This window comes from Eleutherodactylus coqui, chromosome 2 (assembly GCF_035609145.1).
Source record: "Eleutherodactylus coqui strain aEleCoq1 chromosome 2, aEleCoq1.hap1, whole genome shotgun sequence".
Lineage (NCBI taxonomy): Eukaryota > Metazoa > Chordata > Amphibia > Anura > Eleutherodactylidae > Eleutherodactylus > Eleutherodactylus coqui.
Window position 1 is genome coordinate 286454207 of NC_089838.1, and position 21749 is coordinate 286475955.

Sequence of the window (21749 nt, forward strand, 5' to 3'; positions counted from 1 at the left end):
TCAATCAGTATATGTTACAGAATTGCTATGCATGTGATTCCCTTATGTTAAAAAAGCGTGTTTTGGTATTTTTAACTATTTTAGCAGCAAAAGAAAAAAAAACGAGAAGAGATTGAAAATTGTTGAAATTCTAGTTTTCAGCCTAATTATAGCCTTTGAACTGGTTTAACCCTTTCCAATCCAATTTGTATCCTGGTTTTCCTAGGGGGGCTTACTCTTTTTCTGCTGTTATACAACAGCGATATATCTGCTGGCTGAAGCCAGTACTGCATGAGGTGACACATTGGATAGACTCCGACATCAGAGAGGCTGGCAATATACAGTAAGAGAAACCCGACGGACGTCTTCCAACACCGGAGCTGTACAGCCTTAAATCATAATGACTTCAGAGGTCAGACAGTGGAATGGAAAGGGTTAAAAGTGTGGGAAAAAAATCAACCAAGAGCTATTTATCAAAGCCATGTATGTAGTTGAGCAGTGGCAGGTGGACTGAATTGAGGACCAGAGTCTAAAATATACTGATAACATCTAGGAAACAGACCCTAGATTAAACAAAATTGCTGTTAATTGGTAATTGATGCATCTGGTTATGTAAACTGCAATGCTGCCCCTACATGTAACCAAAATAGTGCTGTACATAGAGCCCTATAGCAAAAATCAAAATGGCCCCCTTTTTAGTGCTTGTTCACAGCACCATATAATCCTTATCTCTTAACAGCCAATACCTCGTATGAGAGAAGGCTGCCAAGACCCTCAACTAACTTTTACCTGCCTTGGTTGTAATGATGAGAAGTGCTGTACAGGTTTACACCATCTATAAAGGGAATGGGTCTAAACCAAAGTATGCACCCTCTAACTAACCCTTTCCAATGTACCTCAAATCCATGGACTAAAGCAATCAAAGTAGGGTTACATGAAATCCATGTCCTCCTTACCTTTCTGTTTTTTCTCTTCCTCCTCCCTCTCGCGTTCCTCTTTACTAGTTGTTTTCTCTGTAGACATAAAATGTGGTAAATATACATATATCATACATTCATATAGTCTTATATATCTACAACCTATATGTTAGTAATAATCATTAAAGTGACAGTAAAGAATAGATACGTTTATGCAATTACTAATGTAGGCATATTAGTCAAACTCACATTTGTGGAGAAAAGAGTCAACTTTAAAGGCTATGTACACCTTTGCACTCTTTTTTTTTTTTTAACCAATGTGTTTTTGAAAATGACTTTTTGTAATTGATTTTTATTAAAAAATGTTTGATTTCTATGGTTTTGTTGTTTCTCAAGGCACTGCAGACTGGAGGACTGAAATCTTAGCAAATTCTGTCAGTCTAAATAAACTGACAGCTATTCCGCTAGCCTGCTACCCTGTTGTGAATGTACATTCACTGCTTTTTCACTGAGCTATTACAGAGGGCTGTATAACAGTGCTAGGGAATGGTGGAAGAGAACTGGCAGGACAGAGAGCAGCGAAAGCTACTGTTACAGAGGGCTGTATGACAGTGCGGGGAATGGTGGATGAGATCAGGAGGACTGAGCTATTACAGAGGGCTGTATAACAGTGCTGAGAGATGGTGGGTGAGATCAGACAGAGAAGAGAAAGCTACTATTACATAAGACTAATTCACTCCAGGAAAATTTTCTGCTCTTATCAGTAGTGAGGGGAAACGGACCAGCAGCTACTCAGACAGAGGATGCGAGATAGCTGTGTAATATTCAGTGGGCGTGGTTCTGCTACACAGCCTCTGAAAGAGGAGAGTGAGAGCTGAGATTGTGTGCATTCATGAGAGAGAGATCAGCTGATCAGTGCTGAGAACAAACTAAGTATAAGGCTTTCTAAATGCCTAATAAGAAAAACAATGCAAAAAACAACATATAAGCACATCATTGCTTTCTGCAGGTACTTGGTAAGATATGTGTGTATTGACTTTTCATACATAAAGGTTTCCATAGCCTTTAAAGCCACTGTAGGCTCCACCATTGGGTATCATTGACTATATGATCAGCAAATGTAGAATGTACCATCCTTGTAATATATCTTTGAACACTGCTATGGCTGCCGTATTACACTTCTATACAGAAAAGGTTGTATGACGCTGTAATAGGCCATGTGTATTAGCCAGAAACTGTATGGCAATTAGTCATTGTGCCTCTATATCCATAGTGTTAATTACAACAAACATATGTACATAAAAGAATTACTTGGGTATTTGTCTTCCTCTGTCCACTCTCCCTCCTTTGTGTCTGGTGGTTTGAGATACACCGTATAATCATCTGCACAGATAAACAGAGATGACTTACATTTTTCAAGTGTCAACAAGTCGGAGGACTCACTTAGCAAGGACATAGAAATCTGAGCATTTCTCATAAGCATGAAACATACTGTACTCTTTAATCAAGTCAACGATGGAAAGCCTCGTTAATTATCGTCACCCTCTGTACTTGCTGTATATGCTGACCAATGAGTGTAACCTACACAACTTGGGTACTCATTATCACATTACTTCTGTTTTGCCTTAGGCTGCCACCCTCTTAGTTATAAAATAGATGAAAGTCAACTAAGAGAAACGAAAATGTACCGTAGTGCATTAAACATGACCGGAGAACGTTTGGAATAACTGGATTAGGGGGAGATGACTTGTAGGCACTAGAGATGAGCAAGTAGTGCCTTAGCCGAGTATCTCCCCGCTCGTCTCTAAAGATTCGGGGAGCGGCGGGGGAGAGTGGGGAGGAACGGAGGGGAGATCTTTTTCTCCCTCTCTAGCATCCGCTCCCCCCGCAACTCACCTGTCACCCGCGCCAGCCCCCGAATCTTTAGAGACAAGCGGGGAGATACTCGGCTAAGGCACTACTCGCTCAAGTAATGTGCCTTAGCGAGTATACTCGCTCATCTCTACTAGGCACCAATCGCAAAATTGATAAGTATCCAGTAAAGTTGACTTAACTCAACTTGCATTAATAGCCGAACCTTTGAATCTGGTAGCCAACTCTGGGATGGTTACACTCTAAGTGAATGAACAAAATTCTCTGTAACATATAGAACGAGCACAGGATACATGACTCCTCTAAAATCACAGATCTGAATCAGCATGGCATACTGCTGTAATGACCAACTCCTCCGGTTATAGTTTCTTGAAACTTTTGTGAACTTTTTAGTAGTTGTCACAGCCTTATAATAGTACTAGTTCTTGGCCCTAATACACCCCAATACTGTGTGCTAAAAGTTCCACAGTTGATGTCTTCAAACTTCAAATGCTAATGGTGGCTAGTAGAAACCCCTAAGAGGCACGCTTCATTGCCAATCATAGGTGTAGCGTCAGGGGGTGCTGGGGTTGCCATGGCGACCCGGCCCCTGCGCTTAGGGGGCCCCGGGGCCGCCCTCCGTCATACCCACATGCGCATGATGCGGCAGCCTGAACGGCCAGCCTGAGAGGCAAAGCAGGGAGGTACTCACATGGGACGGCAGGGGAGGAGGTCACATGGGACGGCAGGGGAGGAGGTCACATGGGACGGCAGGGCACAATGATCATGTGATCATGTGCTGCCCCCTGCTTCCTGTTGCACGGAAGCCTCTGAGTTTACCTCTCCTGCTGCTGCTGTCACATGGAGGAGAAGTGGACCGAGCCCTGGGGTAAGTGTATATATGTGTGTATCTATCTATCTATCTATCTATCTATCTATCTATCTATCTATCTATCTATCTATCTATCTATCTATCTCTCTTCTATCTATCTATCTATCTATCTCTGTCCTATCTATCTATCTATCTATCTATCTATCTATCTCATATCTATCTATCTATCTATCTCATAGCTTTCTATCTATCTATCTATCTATCTCATATCTATCTATCTATCTATCTCATATCTATCTGCCTCATATCTATCTATCTATCTATCTATCTATCTATCTATCTATCTATCTATCTCTCTCCTATCTATCTCTCTCCTATCTATCTATCTCTCTCCCCCCCTCTCTCTCTATCTCTCATATCTATCTATCTATCCTATCTATCTATCTATCTATCTATCTATCTATCTATCTATCTATCTATCTATCTATCTATCTATCTATCTATCTATCTCTCATATCTATCTCTCATATCTATCTATCTCATATCTATCTATCTATCTCTCAATCAATCTATCTATCTATCTATCTATCTATCTATCTCATATCTATCTATCTATCTATCTATCTATCTATCTATCTATCTATCTATCTATCTATCTATCTATCTATCTCATATCTATCTATCTATCTATCTATCTATCTATCTATCTATCTATCTATCTATCTATCTATCTCATATCTATCTATCTATCTATCACATCTCCCTCCCTCTCTCTGGTATAAGTTACACATCTCCCTGGATTTACTGTATTTATTTGCACTCTTTTCACACAATTAAAATACGCATCCAAACGGCATGGGGTTATTACTAGTGTCTGCAGCTCCTTTAGGGTGACCGCTCACTACAGTTTTTTTTCACAGCGAAATTCGCAGTGTTTTTTTTCCTGCAGGGGTCTATGGGACTTGTAATGTTTAAAATCACAATCGCGCAAAATCGCGATTTTGCGGTAAATTGCGATTTTGCGCGATCACGATTTTGACATTACAAGTCCAATAGACCCCTGCAGAAAAAAAAACACTGCGAATTTCGCCGTGAAAAAAACCTCTAGTGGGCAGTCACCCTAATACCGTACGCGGTCTTTAAATATTGCATGCAGGTTTTTTATGTGTCTTAATTGTGGTTCTAAAGTACAACATAAACATGACCCCCCTAAGGCCGCTCTCACACGTGTTCAGAAAACGCAGCTTAAAATCGCGGCATTTTTACCGGAATTTCGAGCAGCCTTTTCGAACACAGGTTACAGCGTTTGACAGCGCTTTTAATGCACCCCATCATTGTGATGGGTGATGAGGTGTGGTAAAAACCACGAAAACGCAAAAATAGAGCAGACAGCTCTCGAAAATCACAGCGTTAGGGGCACCGCGTTCGAGCGCAAATTTGAGTAAGCTCATTAAAATCTCTGGGAGTGTTGTACCGCAGTTAGTATGGCGCTCGGGACACTGCGCTAATAGCGGTAAAAAGAGGTGTGTGTGTGAGAGTGGCCTGCGGGGCTACAAACAAATTTTCATGTTCAGGAAATGCGTCATGTTTGGAAAGATTACGCCAAGGGGCAGATCATGTATGCAGCACAATCTAGGTATGGGTACGGGGGAGTGTGGGGTGGAGGCCCAGGGGGGACCCGAGCTGAACTTTTGCACCCGGGCCCCTGAGCCTTTAGGTACGCCCCTGTTGCCAATTCATGTGTCCTTGTAACAGATCCTCTTTAAACTCCTGATCTGTAACAAATTACAATGCAGTATCAATGAGATATAACTATAGCCTAAACATGCCCATCATTTGTCCTCGTTCCAAGGTTCCTCGTTAAGGGATTGATGACGACAGAAGAATGTGGAAGAAGTCATGAGAAATATTTGGATGTTGAGCAAGAAAACAAAATATATCATGAACTTTAGTTGAAATGGTGGGAAAGGATTTTGTTATTTATATAGCGCCAACTTATTCCGCAGCGCTTTGAGGTAATTTTTTTTACATTTATTACCCCCAGCAACCTGGGTCCTCATTTTACCGACCTCGGAGGGCTGAGTCAACCTTGCGCTGGCTACCTAAACCAGACGGTGATTGAACTCACAACTTTCAGGTCATGAGCAGGAGCTTAGGACTGCATGCTGCTGCCTTAAAATGTTGTGCCACATGAGGTCCCTGTTGTAGTTGAAAAAAGTAATCAGAATTGGGCTGTATTCAGATTGGTGTTGTTTAACCCCTTAGTGACAGCCCTATCGTAAAACTACATCCTGCTGTTGCAGGACGTGTATGGAGGGAGGTGCCGCTATCTCCCTCCATACAGCGCGGGCATCAGCTGTTTATTACAGCTGACACCCGCGGGCAATAGCTGCGCTCGGCCGTTTGGCCGATCGCGGCTATTAACCCTATAAATGCCCCGAACGCTGTTCGGGGGTCCCGCACGGCCCCCCCCCCCCCCCCGCAGTGAGATCGGGGGAGCCGTGCAGGTGTCATGGCAGCCGGGGGCCTAATGAATGGCCCCAGGGCTGCCTTAGCAGACTGCCTATCAAGCCATCCACAGAGGGTGGCTTGAAAGATTGCCTGTAAAAAAGCAGTATGACGTAATGCTATAGCATTATGTCATACTGCAGGAGCGATCAAAGCATCGCATGTTAAAGTCCCCCAGGGGGACTTCAAAGTAATGTAAAAAAAAAATCAATAAAGTTTTTTTAATTGTTAAAAAAAAAGAAGTTATAAAAGTTTAAATCACTCCCCTTTTGCCATATCCATTATTAAAAAATCCAAATTATAAAATAAAAATATGTATTTGATATCGCCGCATCCGTAAAAGTCCGATCTATCACAGTAGCGCATTATTTTTCCTGCACGGTGAACGTCGTCTGAAAAAAAAAAAAAAGAACGCCAGAAATACACTTTTTAGTTACCCTGTCTCCCAGAAAAAACGCAATAAAAAGCGATCAAAAAGTCGTATGTATTCCAAATTGATACTATCGGAAACTACAGGACATCCCGCAAAAAATGAGCCCTTGCTCAACTACGTCGACGAAAAAATAAAAAAGGTATTGCGCGCACAAAATGACCGCAGAAAATAATTGAAAAAAATTAAATATCTTAAAAAAATAAATAAAAGTACTACAGCAAAAAAAATACTATACTAGTTTGGTATCGTAGCAATCGTACTGACCCATAGAATAAAAATATCAGGTCGTTTTTGTTGCAATTTGTGTGCTGTACAAACAGGACGCACCGAAAGATGGTGGAATGTCGTTTTTTTCCATTTCTCTCCGCTAAGAATTTTTTCAAAGTTTTTCAGTAAATTATATAGTATAATAAATAGTGCCATTGAAAAATACAACTCATCACGCAAAAAACAAGCCCTCATACAGCGACGTCGATGGATAAATTAAGGAGCTATGATTTTTTAAAAGGGAGTAGGAAAAAACAAAAATGGAAAAAAGCAAAAAAGCTCTGTCACTAAGGGGTTAAAACTGTATTGATACTGCGCCCGGAAAAACGAGTGCGCTTTCAGTGCACTATGTATGCGGTTGTTGATTCAGTTTTAACTGTACCATATAAATACACCTTTAGTCACTTTCTTATATAATTGTCCTTCCAGCGTGAAAGGGTTGCTCTAAATCCTGGATCAGACTACATAGAGTTTGTTAGTAGTCTGTAAGCGTATGGAGACATAGCGACTGCATAGGTGCATGTGCAAAAGGCTGCTTTCAGACAAGCATATTTTAGCCCTGTATATGGTCTGTGTTTTCCAGACCTTAACCCTTTCCAATCCAATTTGTATCCTGGTTTTCCTAGGGGACTTACTCTTTTTCTGCCATTATACAACAGCGCTATATGCTGGCTAAAGCCAGTACTGCATGAGATGACACGTTGGATAGGCTCCGACAGCAGAGAGGCTGGCAATATACAGTAAGAGAACCCCGACGGACGTCTTCCAACATCAGAGCTGTACAGCCTTAAATCATAATGTCTTCAGAGGTCAGACAGTGGATTGGAAAGGGTTAATATGGAGATAATATAAACCTGTGTATCTATTTACATGGCCTTATTTTTCATGGCTGTTATAAAAAAAATGCATAGTGACCCATTTTAGTCTGTTTTTGTCTCCATATTGGTATTATTTTCTATTAGGCAAACCTAGATCAGCTAGAAGCTAGTAAGATCATTAAAGGGGTTGTCTCGCGGCAAACCTCAAAATTTTACCTTACCCCATTCCCCCTGTCACCCCCCTGGCATAAAATAGCAAAGTAAAGCGGTTTTTAAGCCGCTTGCTACTTACCGATCCGATGAAATAAGGACTTTAAAAAATCTTCTCCCAAGATGGCCGCCGGTCCTTTCCCAGGGATGCACTGCGGTTTTCTCCCATGGTGCACCGCGGGTCTTCTCCCATGGTGCACCATGGGCTCTGTGCATTCCATTGCCGATTCCAGCCTCCTGATTGGCTGGAATTGGCACACGTGACGGGGCGGAGCTACGCGATGACAAGTAGAAGGGGGCGGAGCCAGAACGCCGCTCGTGCCTGGACCGAGCAGAAGGGGAGAAGACCGCACAGCGCAAGCGCGTCTAAAAAAGCAAGAAGACATCAGAATTAGACGGATCCATGGCAACAGGGACGCTAGCAACGGAGCAGGTAAGTGAATAACTTCTGTATGGCTCATATTTAATGCACGATGTACATTACAAAGTGCATTAATATGGCCATACAGAAGTGTATAACCCCACATGCTGCCGCGAGACAACCCCTTTAAAACTATTTTGAATATTGCTTCATTTAATTTTATTTAGCAAGTTGTAGCCGGACGCCAACACACCTCACCCAAATCAGACGTAATAGTTGTCTGAACAGACGAATATACACGCTAAGTAAAAATTCAGAAAACGAATGACAATAACAAAACTAAATAATGGGGAAAAGGAAATCTCACTGTTTAATAAAGGAAGACCCTGCTAAAAACAGGTCAATCGCCCTAACAAGGGTGACCCCGTGTCCAGAACCTGGGAGCTATCTAAACTGTCCCTAGATGGAAAAAGGGTTATCAATTGTCAGATGTTAATAACAATGATTAAAGTAAGGAAGCAGAATAATAAGTGCGGACACCAGTTACTTGAGAGACGGCACCAGACGAATGTGGGCTGAACTAGAATTCCATCAAACGGAGGAATAATCGGCACCCTCTGAAAGGAGGGGCCAGAATTTATATGCCACAATAAAGGTTGATTGGCTGGCTGGGGAAACAATCTACCTGCTGACCAATCAAAGCCAACACAGGCAGAAGGGTGTTAACATATCAGTGGCAAGCGTGGAATGAAAGGGTGCAGGCGTCAATGCCGCAGTTGCATGGGACAGGCTAACGTTGTCACAAGCGGCGTCTTGTGAAATTACCTATACAGTATTTATATTTTATGTGCATTTCAGCAAAAAAATCTGTATATATTATTTAAGGCACATTTTAGAAACAGTTGTACAAATATACACTACAACAGGGCTCATTCAGACAGGCTTATGAGTCCCGTATATTTTCCATATGCGTAAAATACACAGTACACAGCTAAGGATGAGCGAGTATACTCGCTCATCTCTACACACAGCACATACGGATGTACATGCGCATTTGCTGCATATGTTAAATCTCCATAGCCAATATTGGTGCATAGAGATGAGCGAGCACGCTCGTTGAAGGCTGATGCTCGAGCGAGGATCGGTCTTTTCGAGTAACTGATTACTCGTCCGAGCACCATGTGGGGGAAGCGGTGGAGGGAAGAGTGAGAGAGCTCTATCTATCAATTTTCAGGCCTCATGTCTGCAGGAAAGGAGGGACCCGCTACGGGATTCTGCATGGAGAATCCGCGTGGGCCCAAATTTCCTAGTGGACATGAGGCCTTAAACGAGCGTGCTCGCTCATCCCTATTGGTGCGTATTTGACCCGTAATATTCACCAAAATAAGACAGACTCTGTTTTTTTTCATGCATGTAAAAACACAGGCGTGAGTGCCACAATAGAAATCAATGACTTTTTAGCACCACATACTACGTGGGCACCATACGCCCGTGTGAGTGAGCCCTTAGTCAATGTCATAGAGTACTCACAGTCGTCATAATTAATTCCTGGTTTTGGGTCCGGGTATTCTGGAAGAGGTGGGACAGTTACGACTACTGGCTTCTCTAAGGAGACAAAAAAACACAGATTGAAATAATTCCTCTTTTTGTGTAACGTGTGTTTCTCCAACAAGTTTTAGCTCCAGAATAGTCAGGTGCTCCCAAAAATCGTTCCAACATGTTGTTTTAATGGAAGCAATAAAGTGTGATCGGGACAAGATGTCTCCAAATCCTAGCAGATCATGAGAACAATCTGCAAATCTTATTAATACCACTTAGAGATTGAAGGGGTTCCCTGGTTTGAACAGTCTCAATGTCATACAAGGGTTCCCCGATGATAAATTGACCACAAGTTGTCCCACTGCTCGGACCCTCAGTGGTCAGGTGTAATCTACATGGGAACCCCATAGCCAACAGGAAACATGAAGCATTACACATGCAATGCATGGATGGGCCTGGTCCTCCAGATCTCTATACCTGGTTCTGGTTTGGTTTAGAGATAAGAGTCCAAAAAAATACCCCCTCCTATTCACTTATAGTAAATTGGTTCCATATAAAATAAAGGCAACACTGATTTCCATGCATCCCGGCCAAGCTTGGCTTTCATTACACACTCAGAATGCAGATATCAAGCGAAGGCCTAAAAATAACAATTCGTAAGCCCATAATGAGTTCTGCCGAGTTTGCTTTGGATCAGTAACAGAAATGCTGCGTTATTCGAATGGTATGTAACACCGCAGTTGTGACTCCCACGTATCTTCACACATCAACCACATATATGCTCACATGGTCTTAGTAAGTTCTGACCGAGGAGAAACCAAAGCAAGTTCCAGATAAAGTGATTCATGATAATTGTAGCATATTACGCAATAGTGATGGTAGATATAAACATTGCACAATGTAAGGACTGAATGAAAAATGGAAGGGCAAATTTAGAGGTTATATGGGTTGTCTGGAATTAGCAAAAAATAATATTATTTTGTTATGCTCCTGGAGTCTGGTTGTGTCGTCAGCAGCGCCCCCTATAGCAGTACTCTGGTTGTGTAGTCTGCAGCGCCCCTTATAACAACTGTTTAGTTGTTTACTCTGGAGCGCCCCCTACAACAGCATTCTGGTAGTGTAGTCTGGAGCGCCCCTATAACAACAGTCTGATTGTGTGGTCTGGCCCTTCCCTATAACAGCAGTCTGGTTGTGTAGTCTGGAGCGCCCCCTATAACAGCAGTCTGGGTGTGTAGTCTGCAGCGGCCCCTATAAGAGCAGTCTGGTTGTGTAGTCTGAAGCGCCCCCTATAACAGCAGTCTGGGTGTGTAGTCTGCAGCGCCGCCTATAAGAGCAGTCTGGGTGTGTAGTCTGCAGCGCCCCCTATAAGAGCAGTCTGATTGTGTAGTCTGGAGCGCCCCCTATAAGAGCAGTCTGGGTGTGTAGTCTGGCCATTCCCTATAACAGCAGTCTGGGTGTATAGTCTGCAGTGCCCCCTACAAGAGCAGTCTGGGTGTGTAGTCTGCAGTGCCCCCTATAATAGCAGTCTTATTGTGAAGTCTGGAGCGCCCCCTATAAGAGCAGTCTGGTTGTGTAGTCTGCAGCACCCACTATAGGAGCAGTCTGGTTGTGTAGTCTGGAGCGCCCCCTATAAGAGCAGTCTGGGTGTGTAGTCTGCAGTGCCCCCTATAAGAGCAGTCCGGGTGTGTAGTCTGCAGTGCCCCCTATAGGAGCAGTCTGGGTGTGTAGTCTGCAGTGCCCCCTATAAGAGCAGTCTGTGTGTGTAGTCTGCAGCACCCACTATAGGAGCAGTCTGGTTGTGTAGTCTGGAGCGCCCCCTATAAGAGCAGTCTGGGTGTGTAGTCTGCAGTGCCCCCTATAAGAGCAGTCCGGGTGTGTAGTCTGCAGTGCCCCCTATAGGAGCAGTCTGGGTGTGTAGTCTGTAGCGCCCCCTATAACAACAGTCTGGGTGTGTAGTCTGGAGCGCCCCCTATAAGAGCAGTCTGGTTGTGTAGTCTGCAGCACCCACTATAGGAGCAGTCTGGTTGTGTAGTCTGGAGAGCCCCCTACAACAGCATTCTGGTTGTGTAGTCTGGCCATTCCATATAACAGCAGTCTGGGTGTGTAGTCTGGAGCGCCCCCTATAAGAGTAGTCTGGTTGTGTAGTCTGCAGCGCCCCCTATAAGAGCAGTCTGGTTGTGTAGTCTGGAGTGCCCCCTATAACAGCAGTCTGGTTGTGTAGTCTGCAGCGCCCCCTATAAGAGCAGTTTGGTTGTGTAGTCTGGAGAGCCCCCTATAATAGCAGTCTGGTTGTGTAGTCTGGCCATTCCCTATAACAGCAGTCTGGTTGTGTAGTCTGGAGCGCCCCCTATAAGAGCAGTCTGGGTGTGTAGTCTGCAGTGCCCCCTATAAGAGCAGTCCGGGTGTGTAGTCTGCAGTGCCCCCTATAAGAGCAGTCTGGTTGTGTAGTCTGCAGCACCCCCTATAAGAGCAGTCTGATTGTGTAGTCTGGAGAGCCCCCTATAAGAGTAGTCTGGTTGTGTAGTCTGCAGCGCCCCCTATAAGAGCAGTCTGTGTGTGTAGTCTGCAGCACCCACTATAGGAGCAGTCTGGTTGTGTAGTCTGGAGAGCCCCCTACAACAGCATTCTGGTTGTGTAGTCTGGCCATTCCCTATAACAGCAGTCTGGGTGTGTAGTCTGGAGCGCCCCCTATAAGAGTAGTCTGGTTGTGTAGTCTGCAGCGCCCCCTATAAGAGCAGTCTGGTTGTGTAGTCTGGAGTGCCCCCTATAACAGCAGTCTGGTTGTGTAGTCTGCAGCGCCCCCTATAAGAGCAGTTTGGTTGTGTAGTCTGGAGAGCCCCCTATAATAGCAGTCTGGTTGTGCAGTCTGGCCATTCCCTATAACAGCAGTCTGGGTGTATAGTCTGCAGTGCCCCCTATAAGAGCAGTCTGGGTGTGTAGTCTGCAGTGCCCCCTATAAGAGCAGTCCGGGTGTGTAGTCTGCAGTGCCCCCTATAAGAGCAGTCTGGTTGTGTAGTCTGCAGCACCCCCTATAAGAGCAGTCTGATTGTGTAGTCTGGAGAGCCCCCTATAATAGCAGTCTGGTTGTGTAGTCTGGAGCGCCCCCTATAACAGCAGTCTGGTTGTGTAGTCTGGAGAGCCCCCTATAATAGCAGTCTGGTTGTGTAGTCTGGAGCGCCCCCTATAACAGCAGTCTAGTTGTGTAGTCTGCAGCGCCCCCTATAAGAGCAGTCTGATTGTGTAGTCTGGAGCGCCCCCTATAAGAGCAGTCTGGGTGTGTAGTCTGGCCATTCCCTATAACAGCAGTCTGGGTGTGTAGTCTGGAGCACCCCCCTATAACAGCAGTCTGGGTGTGTAGTCTAGAGCGCCCCCTATAACAGCAGTCTGGTTGTGTAGTCAGGAGCGCCCCCTATAAGAGCAGTCTGGGTGTGTAGTCTGCAGCGGCCCCTATAAGAGCAGTCTGGTTGTGTAGTCTGAAGCGCCCCCTATAACAACAGTCTGGGTGTGTAGTCTGCAGCGCCCCCTATAAGAGCAGTCTGGGTGTGTAGTCTGCAGCACCCCCTATAAGAGCAGTCTGATTGTGTAGTCTGGAGCGCCCCCTATAAAAGCAGTCTGGGTGTGTAGTCTGGCCATTCCCTATAACAGCAGTCTGGGTGTATAGTCTGCAGTGCCCCCTACAAGAGCAGTCTGGGTGTGTAGTCTGCAGCGCCCCCTATAATAGCAGTCTCATTGTGTAGTCTGGAGCGCCCCCTATAAAAGCAGTCTGTGTGTGTAGTCTGCAGCACCCACTATAAGAGCAGTCTGGTTGTATAGTCTGGAGCGCCCCCTAGAAGAGCAGTCTGGGTGTGTAGTCTGGAGCGCCCCCTATAAGAGCAGTCTGGGTGTGTAGTCTGGAGCGCCCCCTATAACAGCAGTCTGGTTGTGTAGTCTGCAGCGCCCCCTATAAGAGCAGTCTGGGTGTGTAGTCTGGAAAGCCCCCTACAACAGCATTCTGGTTGTGTAGTCTGGCCATTCCCTATAACAGCAGTCTGGGTGTGTAGTCTGGAGCGCCCCCTATAAGAGCAGTCTGGGTGTGTAGTCTGGAGAGCCCCCCACAACAACATTCTGGTTGTGTAGTCTGGCCATTCCCTATAACAGAAGTCTGGTTGTGTAGTCTGGAGCGCCCCCTATAAGAGCAGTCTGGGTGTGTAGTCTGCAGCACCCCCTATAAGAGCAGTCTGATTGTGTAGTCTGGAGAGCCCCCTATAATAGCAGTCTGGGTGTGTAGTCTGGAGCGCACCCTATAAGAGCAGTCTGGGTGTGTAGTCTGGAGCGCCCCCTATAACAGCAGTCTGGTTGTGTAGTCTGGAGCGCCCCCTATAACAGCAGTCTGGGTGTGTAGTCTGGAGCGCACCCTATAAGAGCAGTCTGGGTGTGTAGTCTGGAGAGCCCCCTACAACAGCATTCTGGTTGTGTACTCTGGCCATTCCCTATAACAGCAGTCTGGGTGTGTAGTCTGCAGCGCCCCCTATAACAGCAGTCTGGTTGTGTAGTCTGGAGCGCCCCCTATAAGAGCAGTCTGGGTGTGTAGTCTGCAGCGCCCCCTATAAGAGCAGTCTGATTGTTTGGCTGGAGCGCCCCCTATAAGAGCAGTCTGGGTGTGTAGTCTGCAGCGCCCCCTATAAGAGCAGTCTGATTGTGTAGGCTGGAGCGCCCCCTATAAGAGCAGTCTGGGTGTGTAGTCTGGCCATTCCCTATAACAGCAGTCTGGGTGTATAGTCTGCAGTGCCCCCTATAAGAGCAGTCTGGGTGTGTAGTCTGCAGTGCCCCCTATAATAGCAGTCTTATTGTGAAGTCTGGAGCGCCCCCTATAAGAGCAGTCTGGTTGTGTAGTCTGCAGCACCCACTATAGGAGCAGTCTGGGTGTGTAGTCTGGAGAGCCCCCTACAACAGCATTGTGGTTGTGTGGTCTGGCCATTCCCTATAGGAGCAGTCTGGGTGTGTAGTCTGCAGTGCCCCCTATAAGAGCAGTCTGGGTGTGTAGTCTGCAGCGCCCCCTATAAGAGCAGTTTGGTTGTGTAGTCTGGAGCGCCCCCTATAAGAGCAGTCTCATTGTGTAGTCTGTAGCGCCCCCTATAAAAGCAGTCTGTGTGTGTAGTCTGCAGCGCCCCCTATAAGAGCAGTTTGGTTGTGTAGTCTGGAGAGCCCCCTATAACAACAGTCTGGTTGTGTAGTCTGACCATTCCCAATAACAGCAGTCTGGGTGTGTTGTCTGCAGTGCCCCCTATAAGAGCAGTCTGGTTGTGTAGTCTGGGGCGCCCCCTATAGTAGCAGTCTCATTGTGTAGTCTGGAGCGCCCCCTATAAAAGCAGTCTGTGTGTGTAGTCTGCAGCGCCCCCTATAAGAGCAGTCTGGGTGTTTAGTCTGGAGCGTCCCCTATAAGAGCAGTCTGATTGTGTAGTCTGGAGCGCCCCCTATAACAGCAGTCTGGTTGTGTAGTCTGGAGCGCCCCCTATAACAGCAGTCTGGTTGTGTAGTCTGGAGCGCCCCCTATAACAGCAGTCTGGTTGTGTAGTCTGGAGCGCCCCCTGTAACAGCAGTCTGGGTGTTTAGTCTGGAGAGACCCCTACAACAGCATTCTGGTTGTGTAGTCTGGCCATTCCCTATAACAGCAGTCTGGGTGTGTAGTCTGGAGCGACCCTATAAGAGCAGTCTGGTTGTGTAGTTTGCCCCCCCCCCTATAACAGCAGGTTGCATGTGTTGTCTGGGGCGCCCCCTATGACAGCAGTCTAGTTGTGTAGTCTGGAGCTCCCCTATAACAGCAGTCTGGCTGTGTAGTCTGGACCCTCTCTATAACAGCAGTCTGGCTGTGTAGTTAGCAGCACACCCTATAGCAGTACTTTGGTTGTGTAGTCTGGAGTGCCCCCTATAACAACGTTTTGGTTGTTTAGTCTGGATCTCTCCTATAACAGCAGTCTGGTTGTGTAGTCTGGAGCGCCCCCTATAACTGTTGTCTGGTTGTGTAGTGTGAAGCACCCCCTATTACAGCAGTCTGGCTGTGTAGTCTGGAGCGCCCCCTATAACAGCAGTCTGGTTGTGTAGTCTGGAACGCCCCCTATAACAGCAGTCTGGTTGTGTAGTCTGGAGCGCGCCCTATAACAGTAGTCTGGACGTCTCCTATAACAGCAGTCTGGCTGTGTAGTCTGGAGCGCCCCCTATAGCAGTACTTTGGTTGTGTAGTCTGGAGCGCCCCCTATAACAGCAGTCTGGTTGTGTAGTCTGGAGCTCCTCGTATAACAGCCGTCTGGTTGTGTAGTCTGGACTTCCCCAATAACAGACGTCTTGTTGTGTAGTCTGGACCTCCCCTATAACAGCAGTCTGGCTGTGTAGTCAGCAGCGCTCCCTATAACAGCAGTCTGGCTGTGTAGTCAGCAGCGCCCCCTATAGCAGTACTTTGGTTTTGAAGTCTGGAGTGCCCCCTATAACAACGTTTTGGTTGTTTAGTCTGGATCTCTCCTATAACTGTTGTCTGGTTGTGTAGTCAGGAGCGCCCCCTATAACAGCAGTCTGGATGAGTAGTCTGGAGTGCCCCCTACAACAGGAGTCTGGTTGTGTAGTCTGCAGCGGCCCCTATAAGAGAAGTCTCGGTGTGTAGTCTGGAGCGCCCCCTATGACAGCAGTCTAGTTGTGTAGTCTGGACCTCCCCTATAACAGCAGTCTGGCTGTGTAGTCATCAGCGTCCCCCCCCCCCCCCCCACCCCATAGCAGTACTTTGGTTATGAAGTCTGGAGTGCCCCCTATAACAACGTTTTGGTTGTTTAGTCTGGATCTCTCCTATAACTGTTGTCTGGTTGTGTAGTCAGGAGCGCCCCCTACAACAGGAGTCTGGTTGTGTAGTCTGCAGTGGCCCCTATAAGAGCAGTCTCGGTGTGTAGTCTGGAGTGCCCCCTATAACAACAGTTTGTTTAGTCTGGATCTCTCCTATAATTGTTGGCTGGTTATGTAGTCAGGAGTGCTCCCTGTAACAGCAGTCTGGGTGTGTAGTCTGGAGTGCCCCCTATAACAGCAGTCTGGTTGTGTAGTCTGCAGCGCCCCCTATAACAGCAGTCTGGGTGTGTAGTCTGGAGTGCCCCCTATAACAGCAGTCTGGTTATGTAGTCAGGAGCGCCCCCTGTAATAGCAGTCTGGGTGTGTAGTCTGGAGAGCCCCCTATAACAGCAGTCTGGGTGTGTAGTCTGGAGAGTCCCCTATAATAGCAGTCTGGTTGTGTAGTCTGGAGCACCCCCCTATAAGAGCAGTCTGGTTGAGTAGTCTGAACCTCCCCTATAACAGTAGTCTGGTTGTGTAGTCTGGAGCTTCCCCTATAACAGCAGTCTGGTTGTGTAGTCTGGAGCGCCCCCTATAACAGCAGTCTGGATGTGTAGTCTGGAGCGCCCCCTATAAGAGCAGTCTGGTTGAGTAGTCTGAACCTCCCCTATAACAGTAGTCTGGTTGTGTAGTCTGGAGCTTCCCCTATAACAGCAGTCTGGTTGTGTAGTCTGGAGCGCCCCCTATAACAGCAGTCTGGATGTGTAGTCTGTAGCATCCGATATAACAGCAGTCTGATTGTGTAGTCTGCAGAGCCCCCTATAACAGCAGTCTCGTTGTGTAGTCTAGAGCCTCCCCATATAACAGCAGTCTGGTTGTGTAGTTTGGACCTCTTCTATAACAGCAGTCTGGTTCTATAGCCTGGCCCTCCCCCTATAACAGCAGTCTGGTTGCGTAGTCTGGAGTTCCCCCTATAACAGCAGTCTGGTTGTGCAGTCTGGAGCGCCCCCTATAACAGCAGTCTGGTTGTGTAGTCTGCAGCGCCCCCTATAACAGCAGTCTGGTTGTGTAGTCTGGAGCGCCCCCTATAATAGCAGTCTGGTTGTGTAGTCTGCAGCGCCCCCTATAACAGCAGTCTGGTTGTGTAGTCCGGAGCGCCCCCATTTCTGTAAAACAGAAATGCTGGTGGGTCTTCTTAAACTTTGCGTGCTCACACAGTCACATATCTCCAGTCTCTTCCCCACTGCAGCGTTGATTACATTGCTGTTGATGCTGCAGTTTTGCATTGGAAAAATCTTTGCTCATTACAAGCTGGAGGATTTTTTTGGCACTGAGGATGGAATACTCCGGTCATCGGCGAAACTCTCGTTTATTACTGAGATTACATCCCCATTAGTCTGGCACGCTGGTAGAGCTGGAGATATTTAGCTGCTTCTCCGCTGCTTGCTCAATGTTCTGTAACGTCCTTCAAATACCTTATCTATAGCTGTAACTAGTCAGCCTTTGGGCTTCACACGACCGAGAAAAGGGAACTGATTCTTGTTTTTCGTTCAATTGTTGGCCCTGCTTACACTGAACGATTACACAGATCTGCGACTAAAAAGCTGTTTGATTATTTTCAACTAATTTCCATGTATTTTGGTGTGCTGAAAACAAAAAAAATTGAAAAAAATCCTAGACGATTTACCACAAAATGCAAAATTCTCTTCAAATTTAGCAAATTTTTCTCAATTTTTGGTATTTTTTTTATCTTAGGGTTTTTAACTAAATTTAATGTCTAAATTACTATTAATTAATTCACATCAGTGCATTTAAGATATACAATGCCAAAAAAACATAACTTTCAGAGAAAAGAACTTCCAGAGTGACCTAATGGAAACCAGTATCAACATGCTGCAAGCTGACTGCACAGGCTCTGACATGCACGGGCTTGATTCAGTTTTTTTTCTTGGTTCTCACCTGTGGTATTATTGTATCTTGATGCCACCAGAAGTACGGGTGGAGACGAGATACAGGGTGCTTGACAGGGTGGTGAAGCCCCCAGGAGCTGATTGGCTGCCATGAGCAAGGTCCTTGTACGCCGCAGCAATCACTCTCCCCAGAGCAGCCATCCTCCTTCCTTCTCCCCATTGCGAACCGCTAGGCAGCACCTGCGCTGACAGTGTGATGCTGCAGCCGCTCTTGGAATCCCTTTACTGTGAGGATGTGCCCTCCTATCTCCCCTGGCGAAGCCCTTGTGCTGTGACTTCCGAAGCCGCAGAGCATCTCCCCTGGCCATCTGCTCCCTCACAGCTCCCTCCGCAGACATGTCTGTGCCACCTCTCAGCTCTTTCCCAGACGCTGGCTCTCTGCTGCTGTGGCTGCTGACAGCTCGCTCCCCCACTCAGTGTCTGCCACCACTGCCAGTGATGCCGGCTCTCTGCGGCTGTGGCCACAGACAGCTCACTCTCCCACTCAGTGTCTGCTGCCACTGCCAGTGACGCCGGCTCTCTGCTGCTGTGGCCGCTGACAGCTCGCTCTCCAGCTCAGTGCCTGCCCCGCTTAGTGTCTGCTGCCACTGCTAGTGACGCCGGCTCTCTGCTGCTGTGGCCGCTGACAGCTCACTCAGTTTCGCTCAGTGACTGCCCCGCTCAGTGTCTGCTGCCACTGCCAGTGACGCCGGCTCTCTGCTGCTGTGGCCGCTGACAGCTCGCTCTCCCGCTCAGTGTCTGCTGCCGCTGCTAGTGACGCCGGCTCTCTGCTGCTGTGCCCGCTGACAGCTCACTCAGTTTCGCTCAGTGCCTGCCCCGCTCAGTGTCTGCCGCCGCTGCCAGTGACGCCGGCTCTCTGCTGCTGCTGCTGCTTTAAATATTTGGTCACCAAGTTTCCAGGCCTCTCAGAGGCAAAATTGAAGGAAGGAGTGTTCGTCAGACCAGACATTAGTAGGCTTATAGCTGATCAAGGGTTTGTCAATACCATGACAGATTCTCAAAATGAAGGGTGGCATCCATTTAAAGAGGTCGTAGATAAAATTTTAGGCAATAAGAAAGCTCCGGACTTGAAAAAGATCGGCGGCCGAATGCTGAAAGCATTTCAAGCTTTAGGTTGTCTGATGAGTTTGAAAGTGCATTTCCTCCAATCCCCCCTTGACAACTTCCCTGATAATTTGTGAGTGAAGAACAAGGTGAACGATTCCACCGGGACATTAAAGAGATGGGGAGAAGATATCAGGGAAAATGGAGCATCACAATGATGGCAGACTACTGCTGGATGCTTCAGAGAGACATGCCAGATGCTACTCACAAGCATAAATGTACCAAGAGGAGCCTCACAGGGAAGAAGAAACTATTTTAGTGCGTTTTAGTGGCTCAGTTCAGTTCAAAAATGATTTTCATGTAAAATTTGTCATTAAAAATTAATTTTCTAAGTCTAATTTCATTCATTTTGAGGTATTGCCTTATTTAACATAGATAACTGAATTGTCAGGAAACATGATGTCCTATGACAAAACGAAGGTGATTTTCGGATTCAGCGTACCGAAAAATATAAAGATTAGGTGGAATAACCAAAACAGCTTTTAAAAAAATGTTTTTTGCAGACCTGTGTTATCATTCGAATTTACACAATCCAACCATTTTTTGAACGATAATCGTTCCGTATAAAAGGGGACTAACACAATGCTTCCTTTGGCATGTTCAAATTCCCAGGAGCATCTGCAGAATGAAAAGTTCCTCTATTATATTATAAAAGATTAAGTATCAAAGTGGTTTCCCAGGCAGCGCCCACCGGGATACTTCTAAGTCGGAGCGAAAGCGCTGCTCCAACCCCTGTGTAGTCGCCGGCGCTCATAATTCCACTGCAGCTCTCATTGAAATCAATGGGACCCCAGCCTGCAATTACAAGTGCAACTCTCATTGATTTCAATGAGAGCTATGCTTGCAATTACGAGTATCGGTCATTGCACAGGGGGCGGAGCAGCTGTTCCACCTTGACCCCAGCATATACTGTAGGCCACTTTCTGCATAACCCTTTTAAATTCCCTTCTAACTAAGTACATTGGCACTACTACCTTAATAGGGTTATGATATTAGGAGAAAGGGTGTATTACTTTAGGAACCGCGCCACTCTTTTCCATGGGCTGTGTCTGGTATTGCAGCTCTGATCCATTTGTACATATGTGAAAATGGGTTAAAGTATGCTACATAAAATAAGAGACAAATACAATACATATAAGCTAAATGAGTGACAAATTGATACAGAGGAAGAGAGGATCCTGGAAAGGGGAAACAAGATGATAGGTGAGGATGAAAGGTGCTCATATGTTAGTGTGCTTGGTAGCAGGGTTAGGGTTTATTTACACAGATGTATGTAAATTGTGCCTGAGATTCTTGGGTGCAGCTTATATCAGACAGCACACGGACACTGGTCTGTGTGGTCTGTATGCTGGTCTGTGTGCTGTCTTAGTCCCACTGGCAAAACTGGCTTAAGCCTTCTTAAATGTCCTACTGGATTCTCTGTGTGATGTGTAGTCAATGAAGGGATAGGCAAAGGGTAGAGACAGAAGTGTAATGAGGGGAGAGGTAGATTAGCTCAGCAGCAAAGTTGAGGGTAGATTATAGGGGCGTAAGAGTGCAGGACAGGAGCCACTTGTGGGACTGGGGAACCTATGGAGCCATTAACTATGATTGATAAGTCTAGTAGTGGGGTTGGGTGAGATGGGGGAAAAGTGCTGCAATACCAAATACAGAAAAGAGGGACTCCATTTTTTAAAAATGGGTAGTAGTTCTCCTCTTCCTATAGATTGAGACCCTGGCACCATAAGTTATAATATGGATTCACCACAAGTTTAGGATCAGCAATAAACCTTCTAAAAAGATTAACAAGATTTCAAAACGCTCCTTATATAGTAATGAGTGTCCTGATCATCACAGTATCTCCAATCTCCTTCCCATATGGTCCAAAAAATGGGATGTCTAGGACTGACTTCGACTAAATTGATTTTTAGGAGATGACTGGTCTCTAGAGATGAGCGAGCTCCAAAATGCTCGGGTGCTCGTTACTCGGGACGAAATTATCGCAATGCTCGAGGGTTTGTTTCGAGTAACGAACCCCATTGAAGTCAATGGGCAACCCGAGCATTTTTGTATATCGCCGATGCTCGCTAAGGTTTTCATTTGTGAAAATCTGGGCAATTCAAGAAAGTGATGGGAACGACACAGCAACGGATAGGGCAGGCGAGGGGCTACATGTTGGGCTGCATCTCAAGTTC

General features: G+C 46.2%; 1 protein-coding gene across 1 annotated transcript in view; it reads right to left on the minus strand.

Moving 5' to 3' along the window:
• Window positions 1–21749, minus strand: part of AEBP1 (AE binding protein 1) — a 51575-nt gene that overhangs the window by 16601 nt on the left and 13225 nt on the right. Inside the window, exons 7-9 of the mRNA XM_066593162.1 lie at window positions 9707–9781; window positions 2208–2279; window positions 936–992 (exon numbers count right to left, since the gene is read on the minus strand). Coding sequence (XP_066449259.1) covers window positions 936–992; window positions 2208–2279; window positions 9707–9781 — 204 coding nt within the window. The remainder of the gene's footprint in view (window positions 1–935; window positions 993–2207; window positions 2280–9706; window positions 9782–21749) is intronic.